Source organism: Nannospalax galili, unplaced genomic scaffold (assembly GCF_000622305.1).
Source record: "Nannospalax galili isolate Female #2095 unplaced genomic scaffold, S.galili_v1.0 scaffold885, whole genome shotgun sequence".
Lineage (NCBI taxonomy): Eukaryota > Metazoa > Chordata > Mammalia > Rodentia > Spalacidae > Nannospalax > Nannospalax galili.
The window spans coordinates 81,530-101,777 of record NW_008354025.1 but is presented as its reverse complement, the minus strand read 5'-3'; the positions used below and the strand labels follow the sequence as shown (position 1 = coordinate 101,777).

The 20,248-nt window shown below is 41.8% G+C and overlaps 1 protein-coding gene across 1 annotated transcript in view; it reads left to right on the top strand.

The window, feature by feature from the left end:
• Positions 1–539: 539 nt before the first annotated feature.
• The window catches only part of Slc17a8 (solute carrier family 17 member 8), a 60,803-nt gene continuing 41,094 nt past the window's right edge, over positions 540–20,248 (top strand). Inside the window, exons 1-2 of the mRNA XM_008851147.2 lie at positions 540–965; positions 18,792–19,044. Coding sequence (XP_008849369.1) covers positions 865–965; positions 18,792–19,044 — 354 coding nt within the window. The 5' untranslated portion in view covers positions 540–864. The remainder of the gene's footprint in view (positions 966–18,791; positions 19,045–20,248) is intronic.

Below are 20,248 nucleotides of genomic sequence, written 5' to 3'. Positions count from 1 at the left end.
TTTTCAATTTTGAGGACTATGTGGAGCCAGTGAGGAATTCAGGGCAGGTACTAGGACCCGCTCAGATGTCTTCAATTAGCCCTAATGACATCTGTGGGCCACACCTTGAGAGAGCCTGCTCTGTTGACAAGGTGCAAGTAGATGCCCTCCTGGATGGTCATGGCCTGGGGTTTACATTCAGCCTAGAAGTACAGCTGTTCCTTGGACCGCATCCGAGCTTGCATCCAGCTTTAAACCGGTTTACAGCTGAATGGCTGAGAGCCTGCCTGTGGGGCCAGACCTCAGAAAAAGCAGAGGACTTGTAAATGTTTCATAAACTTCACTTCCGGAGCCCGCTCTGGCTGAGAGCCCATTAATAAGATCAGGCGGCAGAGGGGCAGGTGCGTGCTGGTTACTGTAACATCATTTGGGAAGCATCAGTCAGCCACAGGCAAGCTGAGGGAGGCAGGAGGGGCTGGAGCTGACCACAGATGCTGCTGCTGGTGTCCGGACCCCTCGTGGGCTGGAGCACACTTTAGCTTCTCCGGCTGCAGCAAGGGAGGGAGACAGGGCTGTGCTTAGCCTGAGAGTAGCTCCCGGAGACGCCGCCACAGACTGCTGCTGAGGACAGCTTTTGGAAGGGGTTGGACTAGCCAGCAACCCCTCAGCCTTGTTCATTCTGGAGGAAGAAGGGATAGTTTTGTCTTCTTTGGAACACCTAGCCTGGGGTCACCCCCTGTTTGATTTTAAGTAATTCCCTCCATGAGAACTGAATTCCAAGTGTTCATCAAGGGCAAACACAGTGCCCTCACCACGTTGGAGATGGGAGAGGATGACAGCTTCTGAGACTGCAGGATAACGGCTCTGAGGTGCCCCCCATTCAAAATGCCGTTTAAAGCGTTTGATACCTTCAAAGAAAAAATTCTGAAACCTGGAAAGGAAGGAGTGAAGAATGCAATGGGAGATTCACTGGGGATCTTACGAAGGTAAACTTTGAATGTACACCTTAGGTTTATTTCCGACAAGTCTCATACTGCTGACATCTGAGAGATTTTTGAATGGTGTTTAAAAAGGGCTGCATTTTAGTGTGTGGGTGTAGGATTAGATGGTTTGGGGAGCCTCTTCCAGAGCCAAGTTTATGCCTGGAGGCAAAAAGATGCATCAAAAGTATTGGGGTCTTACTTAGTATGCACAAGTCACTGGGTTCTAGGAGGGATGTGGGGAGTGTCAGTCAAGTTAGTATTCTGTTCATCCATTAGGATTAGCACTCATGGGTAGTGGTATTGTTAGGCATCATGTGCCTGTTGATTCAGAAAGATTATGAGAGGCAGCGTTTCATGTAAATTCAGCAGTAATGGTATACTTTGAGCTGAAATAATCTTGAGAAGATTAGTCACTATAAACGATAGTCAAATCTTTGTAAATTTTTAGTTTTAAACACAAAATACATAGTATAAAATACATCGTGGCTCTTGATTGTGTAATTTTCAAAAAGAAGGCTAGTTGTAAGACAATTTGAATAAAGTAACTTAAAATCTTAGTATTTTTTGAGGCAAAAGATCTCATGTAATAGGAAAATTAAAAAAAAAACACTCAGTGAATTCAAAGAGATTTTAGTCCATGCCAAAAATAAATACTATTTATAGTAAAATATATTACTTGTAGCAGGAGAGTTTGCCATAAGTGAGTGAATTGGTGTCACATACTAATTTGTTCATTTTTCTAGACAATAGTGTCTCCTCATGTTTTGATGTCCTTATGTGCAAGATAGCATGATTCTTTTATTCCTCTGATATAAGAAATGTGAAAAATACCCTCGATGTGCTTTTCATGTGTTTGAATAATGATTTCTTATCCAGGTGCGTGAAAATGTCACCCGATGTCTCCTTCAAACTTTTCTGTTGTTCTCTTACATGTAAAAGCTTTTGCATTTAACAGACTGTTTCTCAGTCCATCCAGGATGATGTTTTGGAACCTTCCCAGCTCTTGTACTTTATAATGTGTGTTCCTGTTGGTATAAAGCTTTTCACTACATCAGTCTTGACAAAGATTCATTTCATAAGAAAATGGGGTTGGTGTCTTGTTACTTTAGTAATTAAAACCAAAAAGGCTTCAGTCTGTGATGCTGCATTGTTGTGTGCAGATGAAAACTCAGCTCAGTGACAACAGTATAAACCAGCCAAATATAGAAAATGATTATAATATTTTCATAAAAACCTGAGTGCTTTATCTTTCTGATGATCACTCCCCAGGTAACTTCTTATTGTGGTGGTGCTCACTTGATTATAAATGCGTAAAAAAGGCATAATAGCTTAATTGGCCTATTCAAAGGATGGTAAAGGACTCTGGCAAAGTCAGGAACACAAGCCCTGACTTTGGACCGTGGTCCCCTTGGTAGTCACCACGCTCTGCTGAGTTTATGAAATATTTGACTAGAAGAACCTAGTCATTGGTAATCGTAGCTTTCAACCTCAGTTAAGCTGTTATCTAACACCCCCATGATTCCATTCTTCCTGTGAGTGGCCTATGTTCAAAATTTGTACTCAATTTTTATATTTTGAATTTCATCATCAAGAGTGGTATTTGTTTCCCATATTATTACAAAAAATATTTGGTCATTTTCCTTAGAAACTTTGATTTTTTTAAAAAAACGTTACTGCTTTTTAAAGTAGGGAATAGATCCTAAGAATCAGTTTTGTTGTTTGAATGGATGATACACATGGAGAGCTCTTTGTTTGCCAAATCAGTGTGCTTAGATTTATAACAGAATTAATCCTTTTCAAATTGCACAGCCAGAATTCAAAATGGAGCTGTGGGTCTAGGGCTCTTGGACCAGTTTCTGCAGAATTACATCACAAGGCAGTGGAAGAACGGCTAGCAAAGGGCTGGAGGTGAAGAACACACTGAACAAATGCCAGATATTATAATACGGGGCAGTGCTAGAGGCAAGCGAAGCCAAGCTTGAGCCTCTTTGTCAATGGTCTTGAGGTAGAAGTCGCTGGCAGGGACAGGAGGAAAAGACATTACTTGAGCATAGATCCAAGCTGATCCTTGGCTCTAGTGGTCTTTGCGTCAGAATTATCCAGACCAGCTCTGCCACAAGTCTAAGATAATTTTGTGCAATGTGTCCTGCCAAGAGTCCAGCATACAATGAACATCCCCCCTTACCTTGTGGATTTTCACATAAAACCAGGTGACAGAATTCAGTCTTTGAAACAAAACATAAGCTGTTTTCTGTTTTCTAAGGGCATGAGAAGTGAGAACCCCTGCTTTATACTTAGCAGGTGAAGAAACTTGTAGGTGCAGTCCTCTCATAGTATTTAAGACAGCATCATCTCAATGGAATCTTCAAAATGCTTTTAATCATGGGTCGTTCCTCCTGGTCAGGGCAGTGGCTGCCACACAGAGAGCCTTTGAAAGTTCATGCATGGGACTGATTACAGACAGGCATGATTAGCCTTCCTGGAGAACAGTTCCTGGTAAGAAGCAGCTGAACAATTACTTAAAATTGACATGTAGGTTTGTTCAAGTTTAGTGACAATGAGGGTGTCCTGGGATTGCTCACCCATAAAAATAATAATCTCAAACACATAGCATGTTCTAGATACCACAATCTATTTACTGCTATTAAAAGCCCCATGAAGAAGAGACTACTACAATTACGACTTTTTAATTTTAATTTTATGTGTATGTGTGTATTGCCTGCATGTATGTAAGTGTACCTATGCTGTGCATTGCCTGCTGAGAACAGAAGAGGGCATTGGATCCCCTGGAACTTGAGTTATGGACAGTTGTTAGCTGCCATGTGGGTGCTGGGATTTGAACTCGGGTCTTTGCAAGACTAGCCAGTGTTCCTTAACCACTGAGCAATCTCTCCAGCCCTACAATTATGATTTTTTTTTTGGTCTTTTTGAGACAGGGTCTCCCTGTAGCCCCAACTTTCCTGGAACTCACTATGTAGACCAGTCTGGCCTTGAACTCACAGAGATCCGTCTGCCTCTGCCTCCCAAGTTCTGGGATGCACCACCACACCCGGCGATCTGCATCCCTCACACTGAAAGTCTTCTTTACAACAATGAGGGGGATCCACTGATGGGGATTCCCACAAGTGAATTCCCTGAGGCAGATGATAGTCATACCAATGGGGCTCTGCGTTGGGAAATTCAGTGTATAGCAAGAGAAAAGTCTGGAAAACGATACTACGTGACTGCTCAAAACTCCCCATGTTTTAAGATATATGCAGGATTTTTTTTAAAAAAAATCAAAAACAATAAGATACAATTTTTGAAAGAATTTATTATTTTTTTATTTTATGTGCATGAATGTATTGCCTGCATGTATGTAAATGCACCCGTGTTGTGCAATGCCCACAGAGGTCAGAAGAGGGCATTGGATCCCCTGGAACTGGAGTTAGAGATGGTTGTTAGCCGCCATGTGAGTGCTGGGAACCAAACCCAGGTCGTCTACAAGAGTAGTCAGTACCCTTAACCCCTGAGCCCCTACAATCACAATCTCCAGCTCCTGTGACAATTTTATAGATGAAGAAATCAAGATAAATAAAGGTTAAGTAAATTGTCCACGACCACAGAGCTTAGGTTTCAGACCAGCAGTTCTATGCCTATATTCTTTTTCTTCTACTTTGTTTTTAATTTACAGATAATAATTATACACATTCATGGAGTATATATACTGTGATTATTTGATTTACCATACAATGTAATTTTCAAATCAAAATAATTAGCATTTCCAACTCCTTAAGCATTCATCATCTTTTAAAATTAGGAGGCTTTGAGCTCTTCTCTTCCTGTTCTTTATAAGATATATACTAAATTATTCTAAACTGTAGTCATCCCCCTGCGCCATACTTCCTTCCTCCCACTCTCTATTCCCTTCCTAGGCCCTGATGATCATTATTCTACTTTCTCGTTTGTGCACATTTGAGTGTGTGTGTGTGTGTGTGTGTGTGTGTGTGTGTGTGTGTGTTGTGTGTGTGTGTTTGTGTGTGTGTGTGTGTGTGTGTGTGTGTGTGTGGTGTGTTACTGCAGTGCTCTGCCCCTGAGCTACCTCTCCAACCCTTTTTACTTCTTATTTTGAGTCAGGGTCTCACTCTGCTGCCCAGGCTGGCTTTGAACTCACTCTTTAACCCAGTCAGGCATTGAGCTTGTGATCCTCCTCCTTTACCTTTCCCAATCACTGGAATGACAGGCTTGCAGTCCCAGGCCCAGCTCTCTGAATGACTCTCAAGCTTCCACACAGGAGGGATATTATAGGGCATTTGTCCCTCACTGCCTGGCTGTTTCACTTAACAAAGCATTCTACTTTTTGTGGCCACCCATGTCTGGGTCCTCCTCTTACTCTGCTGTGCCTTCTCTCTACTCAAGCATTTTTCCTTTTCCCAAATATGGTTTGTAGATTAAGACATTTGTGAAGGTTTAGGTCACTGGGTTGGACTGCAATACAGCCAGCAACTTCTAAACCTGATGTGCTTTTCTCCTAATTAATTATACCATTGAAAGTTTTCCCCAAAGAAGGCTGAGGGGAAGTCTGGAACACCTTCCACTGAAAGACATACAGTTTCTATGTTGTGTTGGCCCTTAGCATTCAGTGGTTATGTGTTAAACAAACATGCCTCACAGACACTTCCTGTTCCACCTATAAAAGCATATGTGTTAAAGATGCTCTGAGATCAAGTGACCCTGGGTTCCAAGTGCTGTGACATTCTTGACCTGCACGACCTTAGGCAACCAATATGGTTCTAACGAGATGATTCTGTGATACCAAGCCAGACTGCCTCTCACTCCTGTTCAAAACCTACCAAGTTCTCCTTCACTCAGCTCGTGTCTTCTCAGTGGCCTTCAAGACTCCATGCAATCTGTAAGAAATCTTTCCAACTTCTGCTCTGGCAGTTTTTTCCTGCCTCAGTTCACTCCATACTCATGGACTTCTTGGCTTTTACTGAAACTTCTAAGCCCACTTCTATCCTGGTGTTCAATACCACCTATTCCTACAGAGAACAGTCCTGGTTCGCCGTCCTCCGCTCACCTGCTCTCTGTCCCTCTTCCTTGTTTCATTTTGTTACACCGCTGTTTTAGGCAGGGTTCTCTAGAGCAGAGTGTGAGGCAGGGAATTTGGGTGAGCCTGGACTATTGCGAAGGAGAAAGTAAAGCAGGATAGGAAAGAAGAAAGACTAAGCAAAGCTGTGGTCTCAAGCAATGCACAGGGGAAGTTCAGGAACATAACCAGTATTAAGTCATCCCTTTGAGACAAGTGGCCTTAGCCTGGTATATCCTTGTGTTACTCAGTTGGTAGCTGTGGGCGGCTCCAGCAGGTGTGAAGTGGTTATGTGGAGGCCACTTACTTGGGCAGTTCTAGAAGGAAGGAGTTGTGATCTGTTAGCAGCCCCAGAAGCAGAGTTGTGGCTGTTACAGGAGTGTATGGGCCTGATGAAAGGCTCTTGGATGTGCACTACAGCGCCTAAACAGCTCACCCACTGCATGCCCCAGGTTGGCTTGCTTCTGTCAGGAAGTTTATCCCAGGTTGAGCTGCTCCATGACTCTGTGGTCATAATCCCTGAAGAACCTTCCAGAGAAGATACCAACAGACCCTAGCTCCCACCGTTGTGACTGGTCTATCCTCTCCACTCCATTTGAGTCTCCTCACTTCTCTTATCTTTTTGAGGAGTCGACCTTGACCATCACCCCTGAGGGATCTGAATCCATGATTAATGTTCCTTTACTAGGTCCTGGTTACTGACCATTTGCAGTTCAGGCTAGACAAGGCAGCACAAGGAGGTATCTCAGGAGAGCACCTGGGTGTCAACTATTTCTTCTTCTCCCATGGTGAAGCCACAGCCCTAATTTTTCCTGAGGATCAGGATCCACTATGCTTAGCACTGTGAAGATTCCTAGCCTTGTCTTATAATCTTTCACAAGGGACTCAAAGTGACCAGGTGATAGTCATAGCCCTATATTTAATGGGAGGTCCGTTGTGTTCCACACATGATCTTAGCCAAAAGGTCAAGAAGTGATTCCAGGGACTGGAGAGATGGCTCAGCATTTAAGAGCATGTAGTGCTCTTGCAGAGGACACAAGTTCAGTTCCTAGCACTAGTGACAAAAGGTGGCTCAGAAGTGCCTGTAGCTCCAGCTCCAGGGAAATCTAAAACCTTCTTCTGGCCTCTGAGGGCACTGCATTCATTCATATGCATTTGCGCACTCACTCACACACCTGAAAACAAAACCTTAAAAAAGAAGTGATTCTGTTGAGTTCTTCCTAGTGAATCTGGACTTGTTGAGCCCTGAGTCTGAATTTGAAGAGCTGAGTTACACTTCAAGCATGTGCCAGGAGTGACAGTGAGTGGGGCCACTCTCTTTCCTCAGACTTACATGTTTTACCCATTGGGGACATGCCATGCAGTGACTGTTGGCTTTTTAAAAAGATTAAATTTTTTTTTAAATTTTATGTGTATGAGCATATTGCCTGCAGATATTGCAAGTGCACCCATGTCATGAAATGCCCACGGAGGCTAGAAGAAGGCGTTAGATCCTCTGGAACTGGAGTTATAGACAGTTGTTGGCTGCCATGTGGGTACTGGGAATCAAACCTGGGTCCTCTGGAAGAGCAGACAGTGCTTTTAACTGATGAGCTGTCTCTCCAGCCCTGACTGCTGGGTTTTGTAGCATACCAAACTCTGATGGATGGTATACAAAAATTCGTATTCAAGCTTATGCCTTAGCTACATTTTTAAATTTGATTTTTTTTTGTCTTTTTGAGACAGGGTCTCCCTGTAGCCCTACCTGTCCTGGAACTCACTATGTAGACCAAGCTGGACTTGAACTCACAGAGATCTGCCTGCCTCTGCCTCCTGAGTGCTGGGATTAAAGGTGTGCGCCACCACGCCCAGCTTAAATTTGATTTTTGTGTGTGTGTTTTTTTTTTTTTTTTTTGAGACAGGGTCTTGATATGTAGCCATATAGTCCTGGTTGGCCTGTACTCACTGTATAACTAGGCTAGCCTTGAGCTCTCAGCTATCTTCCTGCCTCAGCCTCCCAAGTACTGGGACAAAAGGCATGTACTTTCTGGCTTTTTCGTTCCATTTTTAAGAAACTTCTTCAACTTTGGAAGGCTGCCATCTTCTGTAGCATATAGGAGGGCCAGTGGATTCCATTGTCACATGCCAATTTCTCTATTTTCATTGATGTATATTAAGGATCTTGGTCCATTATGATATAATGTGGGATCTTGCAGTGGCAAATCATATACTCTGAATCCTCAGATATGATACTGGGTGAGATACATGTACTGACATGGCAAACTGATAAACAATATGTGTCATCCATAGTCAGGATGAATTATTGCTCTTTCCACAACTGAAGAGGACTGACATAATGCTGGGGTGCTTCCTTGGGAGACTCAGAACAGCAGTGTAACTGGACTACTTTGGGTGAGTGGGAGTCCCTGCATAACTTCCATCTCTGCCACTATGGTCACTTCATTCCTGAGTCTTCTGCTATAGCAACGAATGGCTGAGACAGAAGCTGACTGGCATTGAATGGTCAAAAGAACCTGGCGGTTGGCTGTTTAATGCCTCTTCTAAGTCTGCATCTCATGACATGTGTTCATGTGTAATCTAAAGCTCTCACAGGGTGACCCTCATGACTCTTGTCCACAGCTCCTTCCTGCCAGTCTTCCTATATTGCTTTTTCTAGACCCTGACCTGCTATTTACTACCTAAGCCGTTTACCACATGCCTATGAATTCACATATACCCTTACCTTGGACTGCTTCTTTTTCTGTATAAAATGAATGAGCAGGTGACTATTCAGAGCTCTGTTACTAGGAGGATTTCCTTTTACTTCCCTTTAGGGCTACCTCTGAGTGGGATTATAGTTCAGGGGCTGTCCATTTTCAGCTTGCCCTAACTTAACAAACCACCTGAGAACCATGCTTTGATTTTTTCCCCCTCTTTGTCATGTGTTCATAGGTTTGAACTGATAGAGAGTCATTGGTTCAAGATTTCTAGATCAAATGGGAGTTTTGGACCTTTTGGCGTAGGTTCAGGGATGCCCTGAAGCTCAGCTGGTATTTTATCTCAGTGTACTAATTCCAACTTATAGCGCACACTATGTCTTGATAGCTCTGATAATATTAGCTCATGAGGGGTTATTTTGGCTACGTGATCTTTTGCTATTCTGTGGTAAGATGTTCTATCTTTATCAGGGCTCAATAGCACACCAGGAGCTGTGTTGTGTATGTTGGGTATTTCTCTACTGTAGAATGCAAGACCACATTCCAGAATGTATACTGTATTTCTCCTCTTGGGTTTCATTAGAAAGTTCATATGATATTTTTTCCACATAGCACCAGAAGTGCATTGGATAACATGGTCTTAGCATGTTTTTTAAAATTTATCTTTAAATTTTTAAAAATTAATTCTTTATTGTTTGAGAACTCTATATATGCATATAATGCGTTTTAATAAAATCTACCCACCCATTCCCTATCATCCAATTCCTCCCCTAGGCCCTCTCTTTTTTCTCCCAACTTCTTGTGCTATTTTTAATAAGCCACTGCGTCCGCTTAATGCTGACTATATATGCACGGGTATAGGAACATTACTGGAGTATGGGTAGCTGTTGAAGAAATCTGACTCTCCCTCCCCCAGCAGCCATCATTGTTAATAGCTCCTCAGCTAGGGGTGAAAGTTCATGAGCCCTCCCCTGTCCATGTTGGGATTTTGACTGGCTTGATCTTGTGCATAGATTGTGCATGCAGTTTCAGTTGTTGTGAGTTCATGTGTGCCACAGCCCTGTCATGTCTGGCAAATACTGTTTCACTGAAGACGTGCATTATCCCTGGCTTTTAGGATCTTTCCACCCCTTCTTCCATGGTGATCCCTGTGTCTTGGGGAAAGGAGTGTGTTCTCGGTGTCGCATTTAGAGCTGAGTGCTTCACAGTCTCTAATTCTCTGCATGATGACTAGTTATGGGCCTCTGTATTAACTGCCAAAAGACAGCTCTTTTTAAAAAAATATTTTATTTATTATTTTGATTTTGTGTGTATGAGTATGTTGCCTGCATGTGTGTAAGTGCACCCATGTCATGCATGCATACAGAGGTCAGAAGAGAACGTCAAATTCCCCCAGAACTGGAGTTACAGATGGTTGTTAGTTGCCATGTGGGTGCTGGGGATCAAACCCAGGTCCTCTGCAAGAGCAGTCAGTGCCCTTAACCACTGAGCCATTTCTCCAGCCCACAAGATAGCTCTTATTGCATCCTGGAAATGTTGTGAATTACTGTCTTGCTTTTCAAATTCATTTAAAAATATCTGTCTTTTATGTCCTGGGTTAGAACAATATTCCCGAGTGTAGAATATGGTGCCTCTAAAGCCCAAAGAGGGGCATTGTGTTTCCTTCTTGTCATAGAAACTACCAAGTGCAGTAAATTTTCATTTACCTTGGAAGGAATGTTCTAGAATGTTCCAAACCACTAAGTTCAGGTGTGTGTGGTGGGCTTGTAAATCTGTAAATTGTCTATTTTCCATCCTCAGGAGCACATGTGTTTTATGAGGCATCTAGACTAATTGTCACTTCTTTCTAATAAGCTCTAAAAAACATGATGCCATCTGTTGACCATATTAGATCAATGTGATATTCCATAGAAGACCCAGAAGGTCTTTTTGACTATGTTTTAAGAGAGAACAAGACTACCAATAAATGATTCATTCATATAATGTCCAAGTTAGCTTCTGATTCTTCTTCCTGCTGGTTATAGAAAGCCTGCACCATCACTAAGAGGCCAGCTGTGTACTTGAGTTAAATTTGTGGTAGTCTACTGTCATCTACCGTGATGCATTGCTGTTTTTGGTAGGAGTCAGGCTGGTAAATTCAATGGATATATATTAGAATCAACTTATTTAAGTCTGTGAAAGTTGAAGTAATCTGCCATTCTGTGTGATTTAATACCATTTTTGGTTTATCATCCTATTGGGGTGGCAGTTTTTTAAAACATTTATTTGATTTATTTATTTTTATTTTATGTGTATGAATGTTATGCCTGAATGTGTATAAGTGCACCCATGTTGTGTGGTGCCCACAGAGGACAGAAGAGGGTGTCAAGTCCCCTGGAACTGGAGTAATGGATGGTTGTTAGCCACCAGGTGGGTGCTGGGATTCGAACCCAGATTTTCTACAAGAACAAGCAGTGCTCTGAACTGTGGAGCCATCTCTCCAGCCCCAGGGATGGCAATGTTAAGGACCGCCATTTGACTTCCTGCACCATCATTCTGTAAGTCAACAAACCAATGTAAAGTTTTTCCAAATTTTAAGTATCTGATTGCATATGGAGAAATGATAATTGGGCAGGACCGTGCACCAAGTAAATCCACTGTGGGATGGACCTGAAGCAGGATTCCACTTACTGCTCGAACTTCCTGAGTCTTATTTTAACAAGGGATCTAAAGGCTATAGAACCTCCACCCCCACCCCAGTACCAACACCAACTTACTGATTTATCTAAAAGTCTTCAAAAAATGAAGGAGTTCCTTTGTTTTCAATGTATAGTTTATCCAAATAAATTACTGTGGATTCTTTTGAGGAAGGACTAGGAGGGGAAACCACTACTCTAGTCCCTTCTGTGGTGGTACTGGTTCCTTTGTTATGGAGACCCATCTTTTCCTTCAGAAACTGGGGAAAAGAGTATGACTTTCCATTGGAATAGCTAACCTTGCCCTGCCCTAATGCTTTTATAACTTCCTGATCTTTTTTGGTTTATCTGTGAAGAATATCCTTGCTGGCTGCCCATTTATTTTCCTCCAAAGAACAGCATGTTTGGCCAGACACCTCTGAGATTCCTGTGACTCAGATCCCTCACTGTCACTCTAAACTTGCTGTTCTTGCCTATATGGTTAAGTGCTGCCCCTGGCCTCAACTAACCCATCATTCTCTCACTCTAATTGTCATTAGTTCTAGAATAACACCCTTTACTGTGCCACCCTACCTGTAGAGGGCAGCAGTTCTGACTGGCCTGATCAGCACTGAATTCTTTATTGCCAGAGTAAAGGGAATATCCCTCAGGCCTTTAGAAGAATATAGGTCATTTGTGGGTTTTCTTCTGGTCTTAAATATCAAATTCATCCCTAAATGTGCATTTCTTTGAAATTCTTAGTCCTTTTCACTATAGACCACTATAATGGTTCTGGCATTAATTCTGCTTGTGTGTGTGTATGTGTGTGTGTGATCGTGTGTGTGTGTGTGTGTGTGTGTGATCACTTAAAGAGGGACATTTTAACTGGTTAAGTATAATTGACATTGAAGGTAAAACCATCATAAATTTTTATGTCCATTAAAAAAGATCAAAACTCAAAGGATTTGAAGATTAATTCTCATTAATTCACCTGTGTGGTTAAACAAAATTGAACAAATGCCTTTATACTGGCATTAAAAATAAAATAGAGCCAGGTGTGTGGTGCACACTTTTAGTCCTAGCACTTGTGAGGCTGAGGCTTTATAAAAAGAGAGAATAGACTTAGACATGTATGTGTCCCCTGTCTCTTACCATGTGATGCCTTTACTACCTTGGGATTCTGGCAGTAAAAAGGCATCAGGAGAAATCACATCTGCTGACACCTTGATTTTGGGCTTCCAGACTCCAGAACTGTGAGAAAATACCCTTGTTTAAACTCCTCCATCTGTGGTATTTTGTTATGTTGGCCCTCACTAACATAGTGTTCTTATTTGCCCTCTTTCAAGGTCATATTTACCTTAAAACTGCTTTTATAGATGATGATTGAGTGGCTATTCTATGGGGAGAAGGAAGGAAATTAAGACATTGACTACCTTCTCCATTCTAGGCACTCTGTTAATCTTTCGTACTTACTGTTTAAATAAATGTGTTAGTTACTTGTATCATTACTATGACCAAATACCTGACAAAAGCAATTTAAAGGGAGGAGTGGTTTATTTCAGCTCATGGCTTGAGTGTATAGTCTAACACAGTGGAAGGCATGGTGGCTACAGTGGATTGAGGCCATGGCAATGGGAGTGTAAGGCTGCTTGCTCACATCTGTGTAGACCAGGAAGCAGACATGAGACAGGAAGCAGGGCCAGGTTAGAATCTCACAGTTTATCCCCCAGTGACCCTCCTACTTCAGCTAGGCTTTATCTCCTAAAGGTTCCACAACTTTCCAAAATAGCACCACCAGCTAGGGATCAATTCTGTGGGGGACATTTTACATCCGAACAGTAACTATATATTATCTCTAAATATATCTCTAATCTTCCAAACAGTCTTGAGAAGTAAGATTTACCCTCAACTTACAGCTCAGAATCCCACAATAAATACTTAACAAAAGCAAGTAAGTGAATGGATTTTAAAAACTCATAAAGTGATCAGTAAGTACTGCTCACTGTGTGTGATAAATGTTGACCTTCTTCACTACAGAGTAAAAAGGCTCTTCCACAATTGAAGGGAGCACTTGGATTTACAGACAAGTAAATCATTCTGTAAATGTTTAAAGGCCAGTTAGCATATCTTAAGCAATCAGACCACGGGGCTTAGATGGTTACTGGACAATTGTGTGCAAGAACAAAGGCAGGAACCTCCCTGTGTGTAAAGGGCTGGCAGCCCACAGTCCACAGCTTTCTATATTTGGAGAAACAACAATGATGGATGTCACCCTTCGAAGAATGAAGAGTCTCTGATCTAAAAGACCAACCATAGCCCAACATGGAGAGAAAACTGAATGGCATAAACAGCTATTATGGATAATTAAAGCCCTCCATTTCTTAAAAAAAAGTTCTTTTTTTCCTCCCTCATTCTTGACCAGCTCTACCCTCCCCCATCCTTCTTATATAAAGTTTATTTTGGTACAGGGACGAATAGATTCCCACCCCATCTCTAAGAACTCCAAGTCAGGAGTGATATATGGAGTTGACCCACCAATTCCATTCAGTTGAGTGAGAATGTATTGTGTCCAGGCACTGTGCTGAGCACCGCGCAAAAGATGAGGTGATGGCTTCTACCGTCAGCATTCCCACAGCCCACCATTTGGGGGTGATCTTCATTCATTCATGTATGTGAATGTGCAAATATTTATTCACGACCTACAATGCTGAGGAAAGGCAAAAAACTTTAACACTGGGGCTGGAGAGATGGCTCAGTGGTTAAGAGCACTTACTTTCTTGCAGAGGCCCAGGTTCAGGTCTCAGTACCACATGGCAGCTCACAACTACTTGTGACTCTAGTTCCAGGAAATCTAACATCCTTTTCTGGCCTCCATGGATATTTTACACATGTAATTCACTTACATACATGCAAGCAAAAAACTCATACACAAAATAATCAATCAATCATTAAATAATTTAAAAACCTCTAACCCAACGTGATAAGCATTCTAACAGAAGAATAAAAAACCTTAAGGTGGATGGCGATGTAGCTCAGTAGCAGAACATGTGTCAAACACAAATAAACAAAGTAAGCAAACGAACAAAAAGTTAGAATAAAACAAAAACCCAAGGACTGGAGAGATGGCTTAGCGGTTAAGAGCACTTGCTGTTCTTCCAGAGGACCCAACATTCACATGGCAGCTCACAACTACCCGTAACTCTAGTTCCAGGGGATCCGATGCCCTCTTCTGGCCTCTTCAGGCATCAGGTGTTCACAGGGTACGTGTGTGTGTGTGTGTGTGTGTGTGTGTGTAGGGTTTTTAAATTTTAGTTTTTGTGTGTATGAGTGTTTTCCATATAAAATGAAAAAAACCAAATGACATTAAGGAATTATCAGGATTTCATGGAGCTGGCCATTTAGTCAAAGCTTGCTCATCTATTCATGGTAATATTTTACTTTTTGTAGAGTCAAACCTTAACAAAGCTCTGTGAGGCACTATTGATTGTATGAATGAAGAATGTGAGATTCAGAATGACCAAGGTACTTGTCCAAAGTTACACAGCTGCTGTGTAAGTGGCAGAGATGGCCATCACATCTAGGTTGCCTGATTGACTGAAGTGTGGTTTGCTTTTGGGCTTCCTCTTCGAGCTTGCCTGTCCAAAAAAGAGAAAAACGCCCCAGTAATTTAATTAAAAATTTTTTTTGAGACAGGATCTTACTATGTAGCTCTAGCTGCCCTGGAACCTGCTATGGCTTTGCACAGAGATTCACCTGACTGCAAGGATTAAAAGCATGTGCTGCCACACTTGGTGTGATTTAAGTTTAAAATTAATTATTATTTTATAGTGCTGAGGATCAAACACAAACTCTAATCCCAGCTGTCTCATTATTTCAATATTTTTGAAACAAATAAAATCTGATTTTGAGACCCTTACCTGATAAAAATTAAATTTTCATCAATTTTCCTTTTCTATCCCAGTTGGGCAAATGATTCATAGAGAACCCAGAAAGTCTCTAGTTGTTGGTCCACATTTGCTTATGACTTGGTGACTCAACTGACACTTTGAATAAAGGAAACTGAACTCAGTATCCAAGGCCCTCCTATTTGTTCCCCATACCTGGTTTCCACTGGGAAATTGTTATAAGGAGGTGGCGTCAGGTCAGGCAGCTCTGGGTCCTGCTGCTGAAAGAGCCCACACTTTTCTTCAGTTGGGAATACTTACCTTTTCTGCATTATTTCCCCAATCCCCATACTGTTGTGTAGTTCCTTAGGGAAGTCTCAGGGTGTCTTAGCTGGTACCATGCACAACGGAGTGCTTGTGTTGGTTTAGGTCCTCTAAGAAGCAGATTATAAGACAGGACTAGATATAGAAGACATTTTGTTTGAGAGAAAATGAGGAATTAGCAGGGAGTGGCTGGGAAGAGGACTCAGACTACATGCTGCCTGTGGAGAGAGCGGAAGGGAGCAAGGTTAGGTAGAAGAGTTACAGACAACACTACAGTACTAGGAAGTTTTGGCAAGGCCAGTGGGCAGTCCTGGAGCTGGTCACTGCCAGGGGAGTCCTGCCTCTTGCAGGAAGGGACCTGCCTTATGGCCCTGCTGTGCTCAGTCCTTGGCAGAAACCTGGTTTCTATGCCAAAGCCACAGTGGCATCAGAGCACAGCAGCTGGGCTGTCTCCTGTTAAGCTCCTCAAAGCCCCTTAGTTCCTGGAAATGCACTTCCATTCTTCATCATCTATAGCATCTGCTGCATAGAGAGATGTTGAGCTTAGGACCCGGCTCAGCTTCATAAATAGCAGAGATAATTATACTTACCATTTACTTATTAACACAAAGATCTTTCATGTACCTGGCACTGCACCGAATCATTTACATATACCAATCATCAATCAACCCTGGGAGAAAGCTACTAGGATCAGCCCGTTTAAGAGATAGGGGATGTTATGGGAGAAATCGCACCCTCTGACTAGTTCATACCTAGAAATCTAAGCTCTAGCACTTCAGAATATGTTTGTATTTGGAGGTAGGGTGTTTAAAGAGGCAATTCAGTTACAATTAGGTCATTAAGGGAGACCATAATCCAAGTGAGTAGTATACTTATAAGAAGACCAAGTTTGGACCCAAACACACAGAGGGGTGTTGGAAAAGTTAAAGATGGCCATCTATACACCACAGAGAGAAGACTGAGAAGAACCAGCTCTGTTAATGCCCTGACCTTGACTTCTGCCTTCAGGATTATATATCATTTATGCCCTTACCCCCAACCCCAATTCCCCCAGTTTGTGATACTTTGTTATAGATAACTCCTTCCCATTTTACCATTGTTCATGTTCTCTCTCTGTCTCTCTGTCTCTGTCTCTCTGCCTCTCTCTCTCTCTCTCTCCTCTCTCTCTCTCTCTCTCTCTCTCTCTCTCTCTCATGCAGAAGTCAGAGGATGATGTCAGGTGCCCTGATCGATCACTCTCTGCCTTATCCCCCCAAGTCTTTCACTGACCCTGACACTAAGCTGGCAGTCAACAAGCCCCAGTGATGCACCCCCCACCCCGCAACTTGGATTACAGGAACACACATTTTCATGTGGGTCCTGGGGATTCCAACTCAGGTCTTCTTGTTTGTGCTCCCTTACTCACTGAGTCATTCCATAGCCTCTGTCATTGTTCTTTACTTTGACTTCAACAAAACCTGCACTGTCTGGTAACTGTAGCTGCTAGTATATGTGTCTTTCTTCCCCACAAGCCTAAGAGCTGCAGGAGTGTGGAGAACATTCATTATTCAGCAATTCATTATCGTTCTCAGCAATAGCACAGAGTCTGATAAACAGTGGGTGCTTAGTAAGAGTCTGTTGAGCTGATGTGAATCTAACATGTTTGTTTTTCTGTACATATGCTTCAAGTCTTATCAAAAGAAGCTGCTAAGATTATCTTCTGTATGCGTTGGTGGTCTCATGAAAATATTTTGCTTCAGTTTAACTACTTTGTTAACAGTTATATTAGCGATCAATGTGTGGTGTTGCACGTCTTTAATCTCAGCACTCGGGAGGCAGAGGCAGGTGGATCTTTGTGAGTTTGAGGCCAGCCTGGTCTATGTATGGAGTTCCAGACCAGCCAGGGATACAGAATGAGACCCTGTCCCAAAACACCAGAAGCCCAACAATTGTGTTAGCAACTTATTTCATAGCTATGAAAACTGAGAAGCATACTCAGAAGGATTACAATACATCACAGGTTATAAATAGCTATTTTTTGTATTGTATGTGTGTGTATTTGTTTGTATGTTTGTATATATGTGTGTGCATGTGTGTATGAGCATGTGGAAGTCAGAGGTCTATTTTGGGTGTTGTCTTCAATCACTCTTAACCTTATTTTTTTACTTTATTTGTTTATTTTACTTATTGTGTGTATATGATGTGCATGTATGTGTGCGTGCGTGCATGTATGCATGTGTGTGTGTATGTGATGTGCTTGCCATGGTACATGTGTGAAGGTCAGAGGACAACTTTGGGGCATGTTTTCTCCTTCTATCATGGGACCTAGAGACTGAACTCAGGTTGTCAGGCTTGTATGTCAAGTACCTATACCCTTAGAGCCATCTTGCCTACCCGCCATCTTATTTTTGAGACAAGGTCTCTCTAAATCTGGAATTCACCAGTTTGTCTAGGCTTTTTCCCCCTCCAACTCCCACCACTGGGATTACTCGTTTTTCATGTGGGTGCTGGGATCTGAACTCAGGTCCTTACATTTGTATGACAAATAGTTCTTTTTATAATTGATAGTGTTCAGTTTGCCACATTACTTTTACCATTAAAGAAGAGGGTAATTCATTGTATAGACATGCCGTTATCTGAACCTATCTTTTAGCAAGCTTCAAGTGACTCTAAAATGAAGGTTACACTAATAATCAGTCGGGTCATGCCATGTTACTGACCCGTTGCTCTTTCCCTAGGAAATCAGTACAGTATATTGTTAAGGACATGAACTCTGAATTTGGGCTTGTATCCCACCTCAGATGAGATTTCTTCATTTGTAAACGGCCAGACAACACTACACCCCATTGAGTTGCTATGAAATTATAGATATTCTTTTCTTTTAGAGATGAGGCCTTATTCTGGAGCCCAAGCTTGCACTTGGATCCTCCTGCTTCAGCATTCCAAGAGCTGGGACTATAGGTGTGTACCACCAATCCCAGCAGATTCAAATGATTTGGTGCCCATAAAACTCTAACACAATATCCAGACATTAGTCATCTTAACCATTAAGATTGACTTTAGTAATAATGATGATGATAGTAATGACTTAAAATGCAGGTTGTATCCTTCTGTAAGTTTTCCTCCTTCCCCCTCCCTTGGTATCCTTTTTATTTTTGCTTAATACACTTTCCCCCACCTCTCATCCTGGCCTTTATTTGCTGTCCATTCTTTTTGTAATATAGAAAAATCGATGGCACCAATGAAGAAGAAGATAACATTGAGCTGAATGAAGAAGGAAGGCCAGTGCAGACGTCCAGGCCACGCCCCCTGCTCTGTGACTGTCGCTGTTGTGGCATCCCTAAGCGGTACATCATCGCTATCATGAGTGGGCTGGGATTCTGCATTTCCTTTGGGATTCGATGCAACCTTGGAGTTGCTATTGTGGAAATGGTCAACAACAGCACCATATATGTGGATGGGAAACCAGAAATTCAGGTCAGTATTGAGCCATCAAGCCTTCGCAGGAGCTTTGCTTTTAAAAAATCAATGTTGTGTGTGAAAACCTTGCTACATGAAAGCAATCAGTGCTAGTCATTCATAGATGTGACCGAACGTAGAGTGACAGCCATACACTGGGCTCTGAACATAGATGACAAATGATTATAAAGGGAGACAATTATATTAAAATATAAATATTAAAATATTTAAAAATCAAATTTATAATGTAGAAACATATAGACTTCTTTATTAACACGTCAGATAACAAAAATCTACACGTGAAAATTAATCTGAGATCATTTTTTAGTTTAATGTTGTGTTATAGTTAGAGCTGCAATTCAGTGGCAGAATATGTACTTAGCATGCTCAAAGCCCTGGTTCGACCCCTGGTACCCACCCCAATATTTGTGAGTTAAAAAGTAAGGAGGGCTTACATAGGCAAAGGATAAGTAAAAAAATTACTGAAGGTTGAGAGACTGCAATTATTTATCACCCTTTGGAGAATTCCAAAATCCTTCTTAGGGCCCTTGAGTCTCATAGGGTTTAAATGATGAACTGCGGATTATCCAGACCTGCTTTCAGACTTGACTGCTCATGTTAGCTCTGGGGCCTTGGGCAAGTTGTCCTTGTGTCCTGCAAAGAATAGTAAAGGAAACCCGTTCAGCTTAGCAATGAGATTGCAAAAGGCTGAAGGGGAACATGTAGGCTTCCTTATGAATGCATCAGACAAAATCTAGCAAAGTGTCTAAACTGTTACAATTTTAAGATTGCAGTATGAACAATAGTTTGAGATCATGACAACAAATGTAATCTGGTTTGTACATATTTATGGTTTTTCACTCAGCATAGAGTCTTGGGACAGATAATATTACCGTGGCTTGTGATCTACGTTCATATTTGCAGATTTGTTCAAATTTCAGTTAGGAGGCACTGAAGATAAAGCTGTTGGCTTTTTCCCATCCGAGTTCACAGACACACAGGATCCCTCCACAGACCCCAGAATGATCACTGCCCAAATGGGAGGAGGCCTGGTTAAAGTATGACAAGAGTGAAACCTCATCTTAATTCTGAGGCCACTGTTGTCATATATAAGTTCTGATGTGATTTAATAATACTGTTTTATGAGTACTGGAAACAGAAATCTAATTTTTTTTTAAACTAAGCCTAATAAATTATGGTAAGAATAAAACCAAATGAAAAT